At 39.1% G+C, this 18,729-nt stretch overlaps 3 protein-coding genes across 6 annotated transcripts; 1 reads left to right on the top strand and 2 right to left on the bottom strand.

Annotated features, from left to right (window-relative positions):
* The first annotated feature begins 18 nt into the window (after nt 1–18).
* On the top strand, nt 19–7,636 carry LOC9303246 (copper-transporting ATPase PAA1, chloroplastic). Of its 4 annotated transcripts, XM_002869165.2 has the most exons (17): nt 19–643; nt 730–783; nt 951–1,104; nt 2,407–2,481; nt 2,571–2,848; nt 3,482–3,709; nt 3,885–3,983; nt 4,155–4,304; nt 4,433–4,579; nt 4,827–4,877; nt 4,959–5,116; nt 5,267–5,399; nt 5,463–5,560; nt 5,941–6,187; nt 6,431–6,634; nt 6,940–7,020; nt 7,123–7,636. In XM_002869165.2, exons 1-17 carry the CDS (start codon nt 179–181, stop codon nt 7,348–7,350), a joined length of 2,850 nt encoding a protein of 949 aa, XP_002869211.1. In that variant the 5' UTR covers nt 19–178; the 3' UTR covers nt 7,351–7,636. The 4 variants fall into 4 exon arrangements, with proteins under 4 accessions (XP_002869211.1, XP_020875379.1, XP_020875377.1 ...); XM_021019718.1 differs by lacking the exons at nt 4,433–4,579; nt 4,827–4,877; nt 4,959–5,116; ... (4 more) ...; nt 6,940–7,020; nt 7,123–7,636 and having other exon boundaries at nt 65–643; nt 4,157–4,301; XM_021019719.1 differs by lacking the exons at nt 4,155–4,304; nt 4,433–4,579; nt 4,827–4,877; ... (5 more) ...; nt 6,940–7,020; nt 7,123–7,636 and having other exon boundaries at nt 67–643; nt 3,482–3,741; nt 3,885–3,977.
* A 59-nt stretch (nt 7,637–7,695) lies between these two features.
* Nucleotides 7,696–12,009, bottom strand: LOC9305282 (potassium transporter 13). Its single transcript, XM_002867127.2, has 10 exons — nt 11,477–12,009; nt 11,154–11,382; nt 10,824–11,072; nt 10,672–10,722; nt 10,136–10,396; nt 9,980–10,032; nt 9,765–9,879; nt 9,387–9,641; nt 8,607–9,129; nt 7,696–8,518 (listed from the first exon to the last, which is right to left on the bottom strand). The coding sequence occupies exons 1-10, from the start codon at nt 11,768–11,770 to the stop codon at nt 7,981–7,983; spliced, it is 2,568 nt and encodes an 855-aa protein (XP_002867173.1). The 5' UTR covers nt 11,771–12,009; the 3' UTR covers nt 7,696–7,980.
* Nucleotides 12,010–13,181: 1,172 nt separating this feature from the next.
* Nucleotides 13,182–18,676, bottom strand: LOC9303244 (sister-chromatid cohesion protein 3). Its single transcript, XM_002867126.2, has 19 exons — nt 17,961–18,676; nt 17,776–17,888; nt 17,582–17,674; nt 17,337–17,500; nt 17,024–17,260; nt 16,756–16,900; nt 16,491–16,669; nt 16,250–16,395; nt 16,037–16,164; nt 15,751–15,927; nt 15,360–15,521; nt 15,064–15,264; nt 14,851–14,988; nt 14,569–14,763; nt 14,312–14,456; nt 14,119–14,225; nt 13,889–14,026; nt 13,544–13,809; nt 13,182–13,459 (listed from the first exon to the last, which is right to left on the bottom strand). Exons 1-19 carry the CDS (start codon nt 18,109–18,111, stop codon nt 13,345–13,347), a joined length of 3,000 nt encoding a protein of 999 aa, XP_002867172.1. The 5' UTR covers nt 18,112–18,676; the 3' UTR covers nt 13,182–13,344.
* Nucleotides 18,677–18,729: the final 53 nt, after the last annotated feature.

Genomic DNA, 18,729 nt, shown 5'->3' with positions numbered 1-18,729 from the left:
TAAAGATTAAACCTTTGACAAACCAAAAGTTGTCTGAAGAAAATTGGAAAACTAGTGGAAAACTATGAATGCGATTTCACACGTGGACAGGACACCATTCGTTTAAAGAACACTTAAACAAACGCAGGCCTGAAGATAACGGGACTCGAGAGATTGAGATTACGGAGCCACCACTTTCATGGAGTCTACCTTGTCAGCTTTCTCAACCGTCGCGGCCACAGCGATGGCTCGATCTAGTGGTGGTCCTTCATTGCCTCTCCTCACTATTTCTAAAGCTCTTAACCGTCACTTCTCCGGCGCCAGACACCTCCATCCTTTATTGCTCGCTCGTTGTTCTCCCGCCGTGCGCCGGCTTGGTGGGTTTCATGGAAGTAGCCTTACCTCGTCGAATTCAGCTTTGAGAAGCTTGGGAGCTGCTGTTTTGCCGGTAATCCGACACCGTTTGCAGTGTTTGTCGATCTCATCGCCGTCTTTCAGGAGTATCTCAAGTGGCGGCGGTTCAGGATTCGGTGGGTATAATGGTGGAAGCGGCGGCGCTGGTGGCGGAGGATCGGAGAGTGGTGATTCCAAGTCAAAATTGGGTGCTGGAACAAATGATGGTGTTTCTGTTCCGTCGTCAGATATCATTATTCTCGATGTTGGAGTAGGTTCTTCTCTCTCTTTCTATATGATTCTGAATTCACTCCAATACTGTTATGTTACTAACATGGATGTTCTATTCTATTGAAGGGGATGACATGTGGAGGTTGTTCGGCAAGTGTGAAGAAGATACTCGAAAGCCAAGTAAGTGTCAAGATTTTTACTTTACTTGCTCTTCTCCTCTCCTGATGTGCTTTTGTCAGCCTAAGACCAAACTTGGTGTGTTCTTGTCTCAAAGAATGGTTTCCTGATTATTTTGATTTTTTTTTTAAAAAACTCTCTTTTCTTGTTTTCTTTTCTTTGATGTATAGCCTCAAGTTGCTTCTGCTAGTGTTAATCTCACCACCGAGACAGCAATAGTGTGGCCTGTACCGGAAGCTAAAAGTGTACCTGATTGGCAAAAGAGTTTAGGCGAGACGCTTGCAAACCATCTGACCAATTGCGGGTTTCAGTCTACTCCTCGAGGTGAGAGAGGGTGCAGTTTCTATTTATCAAGTTTTCTTTCTGAGAATGCATGCCTAACATAATCAATTATTAGCATTTTGTTTGTGACTCTTGATATTTTTTAGTGATCCTTTTTGTCTTTTTTTTTTCTTCTTGCTGAAAGTAGGATTTTATATACCCTGCCCATAGGTGGAGGGAGTCATGATCACTTATTTTTCCTTAGATGCTTGTTTAGGTTCTTTCTGTAGTCTCACATCTCTTGTTTGTTTCTTTGGCCTGCAGTTCCTGCATACTATCTTTATCTTTGTGTTTTGAGATTTTCTGAACTTCTCGCAGTCTAGTGTCTAAAGAATAGGGTTCCTTTGGAATCAATTAGGTAGCTAATCTGGAGATGAAACATTAGCTAGCAAGACTATTGCATGAGGCAGAGAAAATTATACAGTTGGACGTTAGAATAGTGTGCCTAAAATTTCCTATAAATTGTTTAACCCTTGATGTATAGAAATATAGTGTCAAAAGGTTTAGTGCTTCAATAATGCTAATTGACTTGAAGTAAAAACAAAAAAACTCATCATCTTTTTGCAAATCCGGTGGATACTTGTGGGGTAGGGGAAGTTCCTGAGGATATTGCAGGAGAGTTGGCACCTTGATAGTACAAAAGATTTCTCCAGCAGCAATCATTATCGTTATGGTATGTTCTTTGTTTGAAGGGATTTGAAATTGTGTATTATCGATTTAAGTCTATTGCGGACTAATTTCAAGTCTACTAACTTGATTACTTCTCCTTTAACAGATGATTAAGAGCAGCTGCTAGTGGCGAATGGATTGTAAACATAAAAATTCTGGTGCTAATGGTTCCATTTATGTAGATTTTGTTGTCAGTCCTTGTGATAAATTGATTATCCTAAGGCCGTGTATTTATTTTATGTTGTCCATTGCTGACATGCCTTCTCTGAACCAAACAGCATAACTCTGTAGTGATGATCTTGTTCTATAATGGTCGATTTTTCAAAAGGATACATCGAAAGCTATAAACTTTCATACTATTCCAGGGCATTTGACTTATGTTTTGACGGTGGACCTTCATTCAATCATGGTTTTCTTAATTGACCTGTTCACTTGGCACACACTCTTTTCTTTGCTCTTTTGTAATTTGTTTCTTTTGTTTTCTCATATCTTAGTATGTTTTGCTCTTTAAATGGTAGTTTTAGGTATATCTTCTTATAAATGCAGAAAAAATCTGGATGCCCCTGCTTTTCTGAGTCAGGGTATTTTGCAGTTATATTGCTTGGTATGAGCACTAAGTATCTATATTTGTTCCAGATTTGGTGACAGAGAATTTCTTCAAAGTTTTCGAAACAAAGACAAAAGACAAGCAGGCTCGCTTAAAAGAGAGCGGTAAAAATGGTTTCCCCAAATTTGATATGTTCTTATAGGATATTGATGTTTTGTTTCTGAGATTTGTATATCTCTTGATTGTTTAACAGGCCGCGAGCTTGCTGTTTCATGGGCCCTATGTGCTGTATGCTTGGTTGGCCATTTAACTCACTTTCTAGGTGTTAATGCTCCCTGGATTCATGCAATCCATTCAACGGGGTTTCATGTGTCCTTATGTTTGATTACGTTACTTGGTCCTGGACGCAAGCTAGTACTTGACGGTATCAAGAGCCTTTTAAAAGGTTCCCCAAACATGAACACGCTAGTTGGTCTTGGGGCTTTGTCATCATTTTCTGTTAGCTCACTGGCAGCCATGATTCCAAAATTGGTATGTTAACTATCCCTTCCCTCACACCCTCTAGTTTCCAATCGAACGAAGTTTTGTTGTAGGTAAAATGTTTCTAGATAAATAAACACTAATAAAGCTTTTATTTAATTCTGAATAAAGCTTTGATCTAAAACTTATATATGCAACTACCTTTACGCCTTGTATACATGAATACCATATGGTCATTTTGATATATTCTAGTAATCAACTTTCTTATTTAGTTCAGATTTCCTTGTGCCAATAAAATCAGTCTGGCATTTTAATCTCGTGTTACCAGATGGTAAATGTTCTTGGTCTAAGTTGAATATAGTCAGATAACTTGAGTAAACTATGTTGCATGAATGTTTGACTGGTTCATCATTTATGGTTCCAAATGCTTTAAAAAGATTATTTGGAGTTGAATGAATGGTATGTAGCATATGCGTCTCCTAGTTTTCAATACAGGCTCCAATAATTTGAGACAGAACAGTTTTGCTGCATTAACATATTTTAAAGTCAACTGCATTAGTAGTAATAATGCTTGTTCTTTTCCTTGTAAGCTGGGAGTACTTAAACCCTTGACCTCCATATCTGTATTGGTTCTTGCGATTGATAGCTGATATTACAAACCTGTACAACTATTTTGACATCCAGGGTTGGAAGACATTTTTTGAGGAACCAGTTATGTTAATAGCTTTTGTGTTGCTGGGAAGGAATCTTGAACAGAGAGCTAAAATAAAAGCCACCAGTGATATGACTGGCCTTCTCAGCGTTTTGCCTTCAAAAGCTCGCCTTCTGCTTGATGGTGATCTGCAGAATTCAACTGTTGAGGTCCCTTGTAATAGTCTCTCTGTCGGTGATCTAGTCGTCATACTACCAGGAGTAAGAAGAGAGAATTTTCATTCTCATTCATAGTATGTTGTTGTTTTCCCATTTAGTGATATTTTACTGCAAGGGATATTCTCATTCATTCTTATGCAAAGACCATCTTATTTTAATGTTTTTCTTCATGTATCCTTTTTATTGACGCTTGGGTTTTGTTCTCCTTTTTTACCAGGATCGAGTTCCAGCAGATGGTGTGGTCAAGTCAGGTAGAAGCACCATTGATGAGTCAAGTTTCACAGGTGAACCATTGCCAGTGACAAAAGAATCAGGGGTAACTTTCTATTCCACCCCTATCTATATCTAGTGTAGCCTGAGATAGATGAGAATGTAATCACGACTTTTTGGGTTGTCTCTTTGCACAGATTATACATTTCATCAACTTTGGAAAATTATTCTGTAGATATAACTCACATTTGCTTTGTTAAAAATTCTTTTGGGCTAGAGTCAAGTCGCAGCAGGATCTATAAACCTGAATGGAACTCTTACTGTCGAAGTGCATAGATCAGGGGGTGAAACTGCAGTTGGGGACATTATTCGTCTGGTTGAAGAGGCTCAGAGTAGAGAAGCACCAGTACAGCAGTTGGTTGACAAGGTCTCTCCTCTCTTTCCTAGTGCATTTTGAATATCAATCTGGACTGACCTTGATTTCCCATGGAATAAAAACCCTTTCAGCAAAATTCAAATATATAACCAGGACTAACAATTTTTTTGCAATTACAGGTCGCAGGGCGCTTCACGTATGGAGTGATGGCACTCTCTGCAGCTACATTTACATTCTGGAATCTTTTTGGTGCACATGTTCTTCCTTCTGCCTTGCATAATGGGAGCCCAATGTCTTTGGCCCTTCAACTATCTTGCAGCGTTCTGGTATATTTCTAATATATATATTTTTTATTTTAATGTTAATATTTAATGAGATCAAGAATGTGCAAACAAAGTTTTTGAAAGCCTATTATACAACCCCTCAACTGCAGCCTGTGATATCAATTGTAAAATTTAGAGAGAATACGAATGAAATTTGTGTTTCACTTCTGACTCTATTACCTTAGTAATTTATATTGATCAAAGCAAGGATGGCTTAAAAAGAGTTTCTCCCTCTTTTATTTGGATACAGGTTGTGGCTTGTCCTTGCGCCCTTGGGTTGGCTACGCCAACTGCAATGCTGGTAATTTTTCTACTGCATATACAGTTTTTCTGCTATGAATCAGACAGAATAAGACGTTGAATATCTTGATATATTCCTTAGGTTGGTACATCATTAGGAGCAAGAAGAGGATTACTTCTTCGTGGTGGTGATATTCTTGAAAAGTTTTCCTCCGTTGACACTGTTGTCTTTGACAAAACTGGGACACTGACGAAGGGACACCCTGTTGTGACTGAAGTTATTATTCCTGAAAATCCAAGGTCAGGCTTCTGGGCACAGCACTTCTATACTTTTTAATCATATTTTTGCTGAAGCCTTGTACTGTTTCAGATTAGTTTTTTTCTTTCTTGAAATTTTCCTCATACTTCTGTGTTTTATGAAATCATCTGACTCATCATGTTCTTACGCAGACACAATTTGAATGATACTTGGTCAGAAGTAGAGGTTTTGATGTTAGCAGCTGCTGTTGAATCAAACACTACTCACCCTGTTGGGAAAGCGATTGTAAAAGCAGCCCGGGCTTGTAATTGTCAAACTATGAAGGTAGGACTGTAAATGATAATTATTTCCCTAGTTTGATGAAGTTAATGAACTCCATCACTGCAGGCAGAGGATGGAACATTTACTGAAGAACCAGGGTCTGGTGCCGTTGCTATTGTCAACAACAAAAGGGTTACAGTTGGGACCCTAGAATGGGTCCAGAGGTATAATATGTTCATCCTTTATAAGTGGTTTGTTAACTAGTTTAGGAGTGATTTGGCACCTGATAAGTAACCACTGTAGCCCTCATATATCTTTCATGTTTAGTATACTTCATATCAGTATTGCTGTTTATGCATTTTCCGTTGATGATGTTGCCTTGCTGTCACGATTTGACCTACTTTTGCTGCCTGGCCACTAATCAAGATTATACATATCTTCTTTTTTCTCTCCATAGGATTGTACATAGCTAACCATAGAGTACTTGTGAAGCTGAATAATGAATAAATAATACATGATGAAAAATATTTTTGATCAAGCATTGATGTTGCAGGATTTTAAACGATGAAAAGATATCTTTTTAATTCACTTTTCCGCTATGCAGACATGGAGCCACCGGGAACTCAACACTTGCATTAGAAGAGCATGAACTTAACAACCAGTCTGTTGTGTATATTGGGGTGGACAATACACTTGCTGCAGTCATCCGTTTTGAAGATAAAGTCAGGGAGGATGCTGCTCAAGTTGTTGAGAATTTGACTCGCCAGGGAATTGATGTGTACATGCTGTCTGGTGACAAGAGGAATGCTGCCAATTATGTAGCTTCTGTCGTAGGAATTAATCAAGAACGGGTATGTTCTTATTCTTTACATGGATTGATAAAACTTCTTTAGGAGTTTTGGCATGCATGGTTTGCTAAAAGGTGGTATTTAGTAAGAATTACCAAACATTTAAAGTCATGACCTAAAATTTGAGCTGTAGGCATAAACCTCGTTTTGATAAAATTTGGTCATACTGACTTTCATTGCTATACAAACTAAAATTTGGCAATCTCCTTTTTCTTTAAAAATGTCTGATCTTATTTGTTTATACAGGTTATAGCAGGAGTTAAACCAGCAGAGAAAAAGACTTTTATCAATGAACTTCAAAAAAATAAGAAGATTGTTGCAATGGTAGGTGATGGAATAAACGATGCTGCTGCTCTGGCATCATCTGATGTTGGAGTGGCCATGGGTGGTGGTGCAGGAGCGGCCAGTGAGGTGTCTCCCGTTGTCTTGATGGGCAATCGGTTAACACAGGTTTCTCATATTATCCCCACAACACTTGTACCTTTCTCATTTTATTTTGCTATAAAGTGTGAGCTCTATGATTACTACATCAAACCATATAGTACTTGCTGTATTGATGAAACTTCGAACATGTTTAAGATTTGTGGACTTGTCATTATGCATCTTCATCTAGTTGTATAAATTTTTAATTGATGCGTAAAATTGCTGGTCATAGGAAACTCTATTTTCTTACTGAAATAAGGGTAATAGATGTTTCCCTTTGGCTTCCATGAATTTGGACACATGAAGTTAGTAGTTACATGATTTCCATGCAGTTGCTTGATGCAATGGAGCTAAGTCGGCAAACCATGAAGACCGTGAAGCAAAACCTTTGGTGGGCGTTTGGATACAACATTGTAAGTTGTTCTGCATTTTCATGTCTTAATTTTCTTGCTTTGAGATTCAGTGTGAATATATAATCAGTTAATAATGTATTTTGTTTAAAATTTACTATGTAGGTAGGAATCCCAATTGCGGCTGGAGTGCTGCTACCATTGACTGGAACCATGTTGACTCCATCAATGGCAGGGGCTCTCATGGGTGTAAGCTCTCTCGGTGTCATGACTAATTCCTTACTTCTAAGGTACAGATTCTTCTCGAACCGAAACGACAAAAATTTCAAACGGGAACCAAAAGAGGGAACAAAACAGCCACATGAGAATACAAGATGGAAGGAAAGCTCTTAAACGGGGCATTTCTGCTTCACTGAGGCACAATATCATTGATTTTTGCAGAGATAAATCTCTTTTTAGTTTACTTTTCATTCTTAGCGAGGGCTCTTGTTCTTGAGAGGGGTTTGTTAGGGTATTGATAATTTGGAGAATCATCTCGACGTGATTTTTCAAACAATTGCTTTGAGCTTGTAACACAGCCACAATAACACATGTCCAAACTCTGCATTGGCTTTGGCATTTAATACTCTGGGATTTGATTGTGTATAATTATAGTGACTAAGCAGCGGGATTTCAGTTACTTGTGTACCCAGCCATGAATGATCATGTCACACACGAAATGGAGATACAAATTTTATGTGACGTAGCAAAACTCATTGCAAGAGCAAGTCCTTCATTCTAAATTCCAATACTCAGTCTGGAACGAGCCAATACAAATCAATCAATAAATAACAAACACAGAATCAAATATCAACTCTCAATACAAAAAATCATTTTGTTTCTCCTGCACTTTAATAACCCATCACACTTTTGCAACAATGTGTAAAAGAACTTTTTTTTTCTCTTGAATTGGTATGTGGTTCATGTTCTTCGACAATTCATGAGACTTGCGCGTAGATGAAAACTAGTTTGATCGGGTCTTCTTCATACCATATAAGTCATTCCAACTTGCATCAAATGCGAATGCGGAACACTTAGGTTTGTTATCCCTCTCCTGGAGTTCTTCCTCAAGAAAGCATACATGTAATTTATTACCAGCTTCTTCAGAAACCAAGAATCCTTAGTAGCCCTTATGTCCCCATGTCCCAGTAGATACACCACCCCTGACTCTTTCGCTTTGTGTATAAACGACAATTCTTTTTCTAGACTCTGCTCCACATCCAACGCCGTTGAAGGACCTGCCCCAAAATCTATGCTGGCCTTTCTTCTCTCCATGGGTCGCTTGTTTGATAAATCCATGTGCTCAGCTAAGAGAGGCACTCCAAGTGAATACACGCTTCCATTGGGTGCTATCAGAACTCTGGACAGAGTCGTATCATCCTCGGAATCTGTATCATTATGGTCTCCGTCACTCTCAAGTGCACGCTCCTGCGCTTCCTTGCGTATAAATTTTTCTAGACTCTCAATCAGTATCTGCTCAAACGCCTGGTGATTTTCCTTCCGCACATCTCTGTACCCATACCTGTTTTGAATGCAAAGCACTTTATATATAAAAATGTTGTTGTTATAACTAAATTGTCTTCCATATGAAAAACGGTTGCTTTGTTTACCTGGCTACACAGCGGAATAAATGATAGCTTCTTGGGCAGACACGTCTGAAAAGAAATCTCTCGGTCTGAGGCACAGTTGGAACAGGGACATACTTTATACACACAAAGATAACCATGGAATGGATTGCAGGAAGGGTGGTTAGAAAATGACCAAAAATTGCCGGAACTCCTTTGGCTAGCTCATTATAAAGCAGACCAATACCGGGTGCTCTAATCGTCCCAAGGTTACTGCCCAGTTCTCGTAGTAGGTCCATTGGTAGCTTTTTCTGGACTTCAGTTTCATACTTCAGTTTACTCCCGTAGTTCCAAACGAACATTATGAGAAACATAATTGTAGCAAAAACCAGGATTATCCAACTTCCATCAGCCACACTTGCACAAACTGATGAGAAGAAAATCAGTTCGACGACCAGGGAAACAAATGCAAACATGCTCACAACTATGATGTTCGTTTGCCAGATAAGAAGCATGATAAGGGTCACCAAAATTGTTGTAGTCATCATAATTCCCAGCTCTGCGATGCCTGAAGATCCAAATCCAAAACCACAGGCGTGAATATCTCTCGGATTAACGGACAAGCCACAAAAAAAGTGGACATAAAAGTTGAAAAGTAAAGAACAATGACGGATCATCTTTATAACAGAAAAACATTAGACATGATGTACCAGAACTTAAGTTTCAACAACTTGTGCCATAAAACTACTTAAAAGTAACTAAAACGGGTTTCAGCTAAATATTTCAACTTTCCCCAAATCAGGTGCTACAAGAAGAAAATATTACCATATGCGTTTCCAATCGCGAAGATGTTTGAAGTAGAGCAGACAACGATCAAACACACCACCAGAAGGGACCAGTTAAGAACCGGTATGTAAATCTGTCCAATGAATTTCTTTGAGGTGTGAATGATTTTAAGACGTGGGAAACAGCCTAGTGCTATTGACTGTTTGATGCATGTAAATGTGGCTGTTGTCATTGCACGACTGGCAATTAAAGCAGCTATATTAGAAATGAGAAAGACTGGCCAGAATAAAGAACCTGGAAAAAAAAAAAAAAGAGTAATAAATAGTTAGCAACGTGATATGAGAGGTAAAATCAAGCCAGCAAATGAAGGAATACCCTTGTTGATCTTGACGTACTGTGGAAGCTAGTGGATCTTACTTGGAACTGACGAAAAGAAAGCATCCCCAGCATCGCTGAAATTTTCAGAAAGGTATGCGGCTTGACCCAAATAACCCAGCAAGAGGCAAGGTAACACCAGAAGGGTAAAAGTAAGCTGCAGATAAACACTACCACTGAATCAAAAGATGACTCTAAGAAAGACTACTATCAGAAGAGCAGGAGCAAGAAAATGAGTATTTAACTCTTTAAACTACCTGGACAGAGTGAACAGAAAAATAGCTAAGATCTGCAAACATGGCCTCCGATCCTGAGACAAGATCCACATGTATACGAATGAGCAATGACATTTAGTCAAAAGGTCATTCAATATATTTAAGTTTGTAAAATATTTCCCAGAATATGAAACTTACCAGTTGCACATAGAACGCAACCCCCAAGTGCATACCATGCATTTACAGAGTTTCTCTTGAAAAAGAAATAGATATATGCAGGATTGAACGCTTTAAAAACGCTGCTGTCATATTTAACAAGGTTGTAAATTCCAATGCCCGCTAGACAAAAAAACCACAGAAGTAAAGCAGGACCCAAAACAAGCCCCAATTTGCTGGTTCCATATTTTTGTACACTGAACAAGATCACAAGAAAGCTGATTGATATCACGACCACCTGATCTGCAAATGAAGGCATAGTCAGAAACTTTTCACAAAAAAATAGGTCACTAATCACTCATTAAGATAAGATTATGTTTTTTGAAAGCTTTGTAGAATTATTAGACAATATTGAGAGGGAGTTTATCCTCTTCTTGGCTGTATCTATGATCTAATTGAAGTCAAGGGGACCAGGAATAAATATATCTAAGGAAACGTTTACAAGTTGTGAAAGTCAGATGAAATCATGCTCATGACCATATATAGGCTAATAAATGTCAACGAGAATTATGAGTTACCTTGTTCTATAACACCAACTCCAACCTTCAGACCACCAATAGCAGACATTACTGTGTCCAAAAAGAGGATAGAATTAGCTGGAGTTTATTCATGCAATAGTAATGCTCATTGCTCACATCCTTTTCCCTATAATTTATATGTGACATAGTACCTGACATTGCTGGTGTAACAACAGCATCAGCAATGACCATAGCAGTGCCGGCAAGAACTAAAATCAGAAGAAGCTTTTTCAAGGCCATTGACGCCTCAAGTCTTTCTTTAATTATCAAGGATCTTTCAAGTTCTGGAGATGGAACCTTCAAACCAAAGCCTGAGATGCGAGCATCTGATGGAAGTTGATTTGGAATAAGGCTAACATTTGCGTGCCGGCAGATCAACGAATACAAAGCAAACGTACCACCTGCAGTTCATTTCCAAAAATTAAAACTTTTCACCTTAAAAGAACTTCAATCTACACCATATAAAGGAGGAAAAGATATACCTTCACCATCGTCATTGGCCCAAAGAACAAAATGTACATACTTTACAAGAGGAATCAATATTAAAGTGTATATAACCAATGACAAGGCTCCAAGAATATCATCTTTGTCGTTAATCGGAGATCTTCTGAACATGACAGTGAAGGTATACAATGGACTAGTTCCAATATCACCAAATACAACCCCAAGTGTCTGCAAAGCAAGTATGAGTTTCTTTCCTATACCAGTGTCCTACAAAAACAGATTACCAAGTTCTTCTTCAACTTAATCAGATCGAAAAGTAAACAACATGAAGAAGAAAGAGCATTCACACACAGATGCTAACCTCAATTTCGTTTTTCTGAGTTCCAGGAATCTCAAGAGCATCTACATCAAAAGAGTCAACGGCAGGGCTAGTTCGAATCAAACGCTGCTCCACATTGTCATCCTCCTCATCGGAATCCATTTCCGCGTGATTATGCTCATCATATCCGTCATCGTCGTAATCTTCGTTAACCTCATAATCATCCTTCTCATCGAACACCCATCGCGACAATGACGTCGTCGAATCGTCCCCGCCAAACTCCTCATCAATCTCAGACCCATCACCTCCACTGCTTTCTTCTTCCACGTGAAACATCAATTACCGTCGGAAAAAACACTGAAGATCTCGAGATTGTGATTCAGATTCGTATCTCTGATCCAAGGAACAGGGTTGGAAATTGAGAGATTGAGAGATGGAAGAGAGAGATGATGATCTACAATGGAAGACCTGGCACGAATGAGAAAGAAACTTACACGTGTCTAATCAGGATTGGATTCGAGAATCACGGTTTAAGGAAAAACAAACCGGAACAAATTAGGATTAACCGGAAACAAACCGGGTTACGATTCCCTCTGCTACTACTACACTCATCGAAGCTCACATAAAGAGCAGAGGAAAAGAGACGAGAACCAATCACCAGTCAGTCTCATGGCTTCAGCTTCTTTCTCTGCGATTTCTTCGCTCTCGTATCACTCTAGCAAATGTTTCTAGAAAAAGTCCATCACTCTTGCAATCTAAAACCAATGAATAAATCTCGTAAAGAAATGTGTAACAACAAGAGTCTTCTTCTTCTTCTTCTTCTCGATTATCCTCTGTTTTTTTCCTTCCAAACAGAACACGTGTTGTGTGTTTTTCTCCGCGCAAATGTTTTGTCACGGCATTTTGTGCTTGGACGAAGGATCATTCAGACCGAACAGCACTTTGAACAAGAACCGTCTACTACTCCTCTCAAACGTCACTCCTCAAAACAGTTTCTTCTTCAATGCTTCTCTAGGCCAACATCCAAACAGAGTCTATGCTCTACCTGGTACCGAAACAGAGAATTCCTCGCAGAGTCTGTGGTCTACCCAGCAGAAAACTATTTCTGCGTTAGTCTCGGTTTGAATCTAAGCATGGGATTAACGTTAGCTATTGCCACTGTGTTAGTCTCATGGTTTCTGCTGGGGGCTTAAAGGCGCAGCACTTGGTTGTTACAAGAATAGTTGCAAGAGTAGTTTTCATGGTGCGTGTGCAAAACTGATACCAGAATGCAGATGGGACAAATATGTAAGTGTTGCACAGCACAGATTATAGAAGAAGCTCTATTTGTAGGGTTCTTTCATAACCTCACACACAAGAAAGATACTTCAAAGTCTTGATAACAACAAGGAAGGAAAGACATAGATAGCGATCTTTGAAAGAAAAGCAAGCATGATGATTTTGATCAAATTCGTAAAAGTGGCAAGCGATCCTCAAGCTCCTCTTCTCTAGCTTTCTGGATTCTCTTGAGAACAGATCTAATCTGCATCTCCTTCATAAGCTCAGGTTTACCTCTCACAAAATAAGTATCTCCAAATTCCAAATGCCCAGATCCCTTAATCCTTTGGAATCCCTACCAACAAACATACAAAACCATAGATAGATATAGCGAGGAGAGAGGTAATTAATTAATCTTGCAAATACAAAAAGACTTACATGGAAATCAAGCTGGGAGAAAAAAGTTGAGTAATCGGGAGATAGTAATTGGAATGACGTCGAAAGAATTCTTCTGTGAAACTCTTACGGATTCCATATGATGAAACTACGGTTGCTTGTGCTCCACGAGATAATTGAATCCAATGAAGGATCATCAACAGCCTTGTATACACCCTCGTAGAATGCAGGAATCCAGATCGCGGCCTTATCGCTGTTCATCGCTCTATTTCACGAAGAATGAGGCAAACCAAGAAGGTGAAGCAAGGACGCCATCCGCTGGGATCTTCGTCTGTATTAACATGCACTATACGCCCTTGAACGTCCTTCTTACTGTTCAGCAAGCAAACAAGGGCATATATAAAGTTATTTATTAGCATAGAGCTTCCTACTTGCTCAGAGAGTCATCAGTCTTACATGTCAATGATGTCAGGCACTGAGAGTCTGGTTGCAAATGGAAGGATAGCAACTTCCAGAAACAACAGTTGCTTTGGGGCGTCCCTAAAAGCAAACTCAACACCTTCCTTGACCACACTAAAAATCTCCAATCTGTACTTGTTGCAAGCAGCCCCGATATACATTTCTGAGAGCCCACCTGCAAGCTCCCGGCACACTTGAAGACATTTATCTACCCTGGATTCTTCACGGCCACTAGAAAGTTCACTTGAATACCGGTGATAGGCCTGCCCAATTACATAGTGTCAACAATTTTCTTGGACTAGGAAACTTTGCATCTTCTGAAAATCTTTGCCAAAAGCTTACCCTTTTCAAGGATTCCAGATAGATATTAGAGATGTCATCTTCTTTTTTGCTTAAGCATGTAATAAGATTCTTTATGATGCCTGTTACACCAGGTCCATGCATACCAAGATGTGATATTATCTCTGGTCCTAGATAATCCTGCAACAGAAAAGAATCCATATAAAAAAATCGGTATGTGAGCATCAATCTATATAGGTGTCGCAGCAATGTAAAATGCACTAGGTAAGTACCTTTGGCACTACATCACTAGCAACCAACTTGCAGGCAGCAATGACTGCAACATCTCTGTTTGTCTCTTCAACGTATTCCGTATTTTCATCCTCCTCATCGGTCTCATCTGTGTCAAAGTCCGGCAGAAATAATACGTAATTTGGAAAATCAAGAAATGACAGGGGTTTGTGGAAAAGCAAAACAAAGAGTCACCTGAAGTGCTAAAAGTTTCTGCACAGAGTATCCAAAATTTCTCAAGAAAGACACTGTCGGGACAGTATCCTAATCTTTCAAGTTTACTCGAGTCATAATTTGACTTTCTAAACAAACACCATGTTTCGGCGAGTATAGCACAGATCTGCAGCTTGAAGATTTCACTTTTTAGGTGAAACGTGACTCATTCCTTGATAACACAAGCACATATAAGGAATGAAATGTGTAAGTTAAATTGGAATGTCAAATAGTCTTACCCTGAGCGATAGCTGATTACCATATTTCTTCGATTCCTCAATTCCATTCAGGAAGTACGAAAGCTCCTCAAACAGAGTATCACGCTTTGATATAAGGGAAGATAAGGAAGCTTCGGAGATAGCTTCACAATTTATGATGGAGTGCAGAGACCACGCCAAATACATGTACATATTCATAAGCAGGAAACAGATAACCTAAGCAACCATGAACAACTGTTCCATTAAGATGTGAGAGACACAAAAAAAAAAATAGTAAGAGCTTTAAACTAATTCCTTGAGCACCTCTTCGTCCAAATTTCTGAAATTGCGGAGCGTCAAAGCAATCCCATGGAACATGCTCTCAACAAGCACAGGCTTTAACAATTGAAGCTCATGCAACCTTTTCAGATTTACAAGGAGGGAGTATTCATCATTTCCATCCTGCACAGAAAACAGATGTAAACTTGCATCCCTAAGACAAGTATCAAGATAGATGGCAAAGGAAGTAAAGTGTACCTTGACTTCTCTAATTGCACAAGTGAGCTTATCTAAAAGCTCATCTTCAAGATCTTTAAGCTTCCCACGGGAAAAATCTTGAAGCTCCCCTTTACTTTCTGACGCACAAAATGTTATAGCCTTGACGCAAGATCTTAGTGCTTCTTTTTCCCCGTGTTTGAAAAAAGCATCAATTATGAGTCGGACGGCAGCCTTAAAACTCTGACACGGGGGACAAAATGTAACTTTCACTGAGAAAGGTGAATAACAAGAAGAAGAAAAAGGCATCCATCAAGAAACAAAATGATTTTAGTCACCTGCTCCTGTCTTTTAAGAGAATAGAGCTCAAGTTTCATAAACATAATAATCTCAACCAAAGACGACACTTTTGCTTTGTCAGCCATGAATTTACGTAGAAGCTGTGGATAATTCTTCATCATTGCCACCGTTAAGTCTTTCCTGTTGTTTTCAAACATTTCCTGTTATTCACAGCAATGAAACATCAAAGTCATTATCTTCATAACCGAAAGGGAAACAGAGTATAAACAGAGTACAGTGCCTTCTAAGATCATTTAAATGTATTTTGTCCTTCCTAGTTTCTTTCAAGAAAAAGAAAAAAAAAAGTAATGTATGTCTCATGCTTCTGCAACGTTATATCAACGTAACAACATGAAGACTCTCTCACAAAGAGAAAAGACAAAATCTTACTCGCTGAGCTTTAGTGTGATACTGCTTTCGATTATCCGTTGAAGGAATTGTCTTCTCCCCGACAGCCTTTCTGATTGACACAATCAGAAGTCTGATCAAGTTTGTCGAGTCCTCGTCAGTAGTAGACCCAGTTTGAGGATTCTGATCCAAAAGCATAGAGATGATACACTTCCAGTCCTGCAAGAAAAGCAGCATCATAACAATGATAAAATAAACTGCAGAAGGTACACGTCACAGCTATATAATGAACGTGGAACAGTAAATAGTAATTTCTCTTACACTCTACCTTCATGGCCTTCATGTACTCCCAAACACCATCAATTACATAAACACTTATAATCGTATCTGTGGAGAACTCCCGTAATATTTGTAACATTCTGAAGATATGGATCTCAGAGGAAAAATCACCAGGACCTGAAAAAGGATGTAATAACTCTGAACCAAGTTCTGTAAGTAAAAAACTCTAGTGCCCAGGACATGGACTATCTCAGAGTAAAACCTGTAAGACTGGACGGAGAAGTGTTAAACTTCTGTGTGATCAAGTGGTCATACACTAACTCTCCTATCGCACGTCTGATTTCTTGAGGTTGATCAATAAGCAAATCGTACAAAGGGCCTAGGTCATCATCAGGTATCAGCTGTTGTCTGCGCAACAAAAAAAAGCTCAAGTTTTAACTCATGGCATTTCAACACATTTGTGGTGAAGCTTTGGTTGAGAAAATTATTTTGAGGAGGAATACCTTAGCAGTTGCTTTACAAGCCCTATAGCACATACAGCTGCAGACATATCAACATCAACACCCATCTTGATCATTCGATTGGAAAATCTCTGAGTGAATAGACCAAGCGTGGGGACGTTTTCATCCGTTTCATAAAGTCTTCGCAATGCCAATAGAGAAGCTTTCCTCACTCCAGCATTCTTCGGATAATTCAATAAACAGACAAGAGCAGTGACTATTACCAACATATATTTGATAACATATGAGAGAGAGAAAAGGAGCTTACTTTGTCATTAAGCGTCCATCCAAGATATTTTAAGTACAGATCTTGTAAGAAAAGAGAAGGATAAGACAAAATCCAAATGCCGAGAGACTGAATGCATGACATCCGAATATCGTTATCAATATCTCGATATCGGTGTACAAACAACCTTCATAATAAGATGTAACAATGACTTGAGTCAGTAACACTCGCATAAAAAGAGTACCCATTTCTTTTTTCTTTTGAGTGGGTGTAATACTTAGCTGACAGTATAATCGTTATCCAATCTTACCCAGTGAAAATTTTTCGCATCATGCCCTCCAGTGTAGTTATCTGTTCATGAGTAACAGACAACCTTTTGTTGAGGGAGTCCACACGAGGCCCGTCAGCTCTCTTCTTGCTTTGAGCATTCAATTGTCTTTGGGTGGTTTGTCGCTGTGAACTGAGTGTGTTTGCAACAGAAATGAAAGATGTAACTAGTTGGAGGCCCATTAGCGTGGCAGTTTGACGGTAAAATCTAGGTCGAGTGCTGCAATAGAAAAAAAAAAGACAAACATAAATAGAATTCTATGAGGCATATAAGTTTGTAATGTTTGAATACAAACCATGACAGTGCGATTATGTAGTCCATGCACTTGTTGAACAAGAGTTTATCAAACAATGGCCCGTGTTGGCACTCGATAATCAGATAATTCCAGAACGAAACAAGATTTTCTTTGAAGTTGTTGAGTTCCTTGTTTCTCCAACTCTGATAATCTTCAACTTCCCCCTATAGGCCAACCAAAATGAAAAGAAAGTTTTGAAAATTTCTTAAGAAACAAAATGTAATCAAAAGAGAGCAATCAATTACGGCTTCATCACTATTAACAAAGGCAATGACAACATCATGGACATCAGTCTCATCAAGCAGATCTTCCTTGATGGAGTGTTTAGCACCGCAAGCCTACAAGACACAAAAGCTATCAAGAAGGAGGTACTCTCAGGAAATGGTGTGGTTCAATCAGCAATCCTCAGTGTGTGTATACATAAAGAAGTTAGGAGTACCTGAAAGAGCATTGACAAGAGCTCAGTGGTGGCAAGTCTGGGAGAGTGTTCATATCTTTCAACCCAAATCTTGACGGCTTTAGAAATAAGATCCCCGTTGCCTTTGACAACCTCTGTTGGCAAAAAAATGAAAAGGAACAAGATGAAGCTCTAACAAAACAATTAATCGATTAAGGAGACAGTACCAATGAGATTCTGTTGAGGAGGAGGATGGGTGCGACTACGCTTGGGCTTGGGACGGGTTTCCTGGAAATCGAGCTCTATCTGGTCGCTGCCGTCGTCCTGATCCCGAACTCTTCTCCTTTTCTTCACAAGGCCTTGAGGACTGTCTTCCATGGCGTTTGCAGACGAGCGAGAAAATTAACCTAGGGCTTCCACTACTGCTTTGGAGACTAACCTCTCCCGCCAATTTTCAGCTTTTTAATATTTCGATAATTAACAATTCTTTTGGCCAATTTGCCCCTGAACAAATTACTACTACTCAGTGAAAGTTGTAAATTAACCACCAAACTTGTATCAAATACATGACGAGTACACTAGATTTTTTCATTTGTCAACTAGTAAAACAGATTTTCTGGGATATAAAGGAACATCAAGAAAAAAAAAACAAAAATTAACAAGTACTATTGGCCATTGATTCGATGAGCCCTCGGGAACAGGCGACTACACTCAGCTAAGGCAGGAACGTCGGATGACACGTCCAGAAACTGAGCCACGAAGAGAAGCAGATGAAAATCTGACAACGGCAGCTCCGAATGTGTTTTCAGAGTCCGCATCGTTGCTCCGGTGTCCGTGTCCCCTGATAATGTTAAAACTAAAAACACAAGGAACGAATGAGAAAGAAGCTTACACGTGTCAAATCGGTATTGGATTCGAGAATCACGGTTTAAGGAAAAACAAACCGGGTTCTCGTTAGATTCATTTTAATCGAGTCCTCCTCGTTTTAGTCAAAAA

Source organism: Arabidopsis lyrata, assembly GCF_000004255.2.
Source record: "Arabidopsis lyrata subsp. lyrata unplaced genomic scaffold ARALYscaffold_7, whole genome shotgun sequence".
Classification (NCBI taxonomy): domain Eukaryota; kingdom Viridiplantae; phylum Streptophyta; class Magnoliopsida; order Brassicales; family Brassicaceae; genus Arabidopsis; species Arabidopsis lyrata.
The sequence above is the reverse complement of the archived record's forward strand: the minus strand, read 5'-3'. Positions and strand labels throughout refer to the sequence as shown.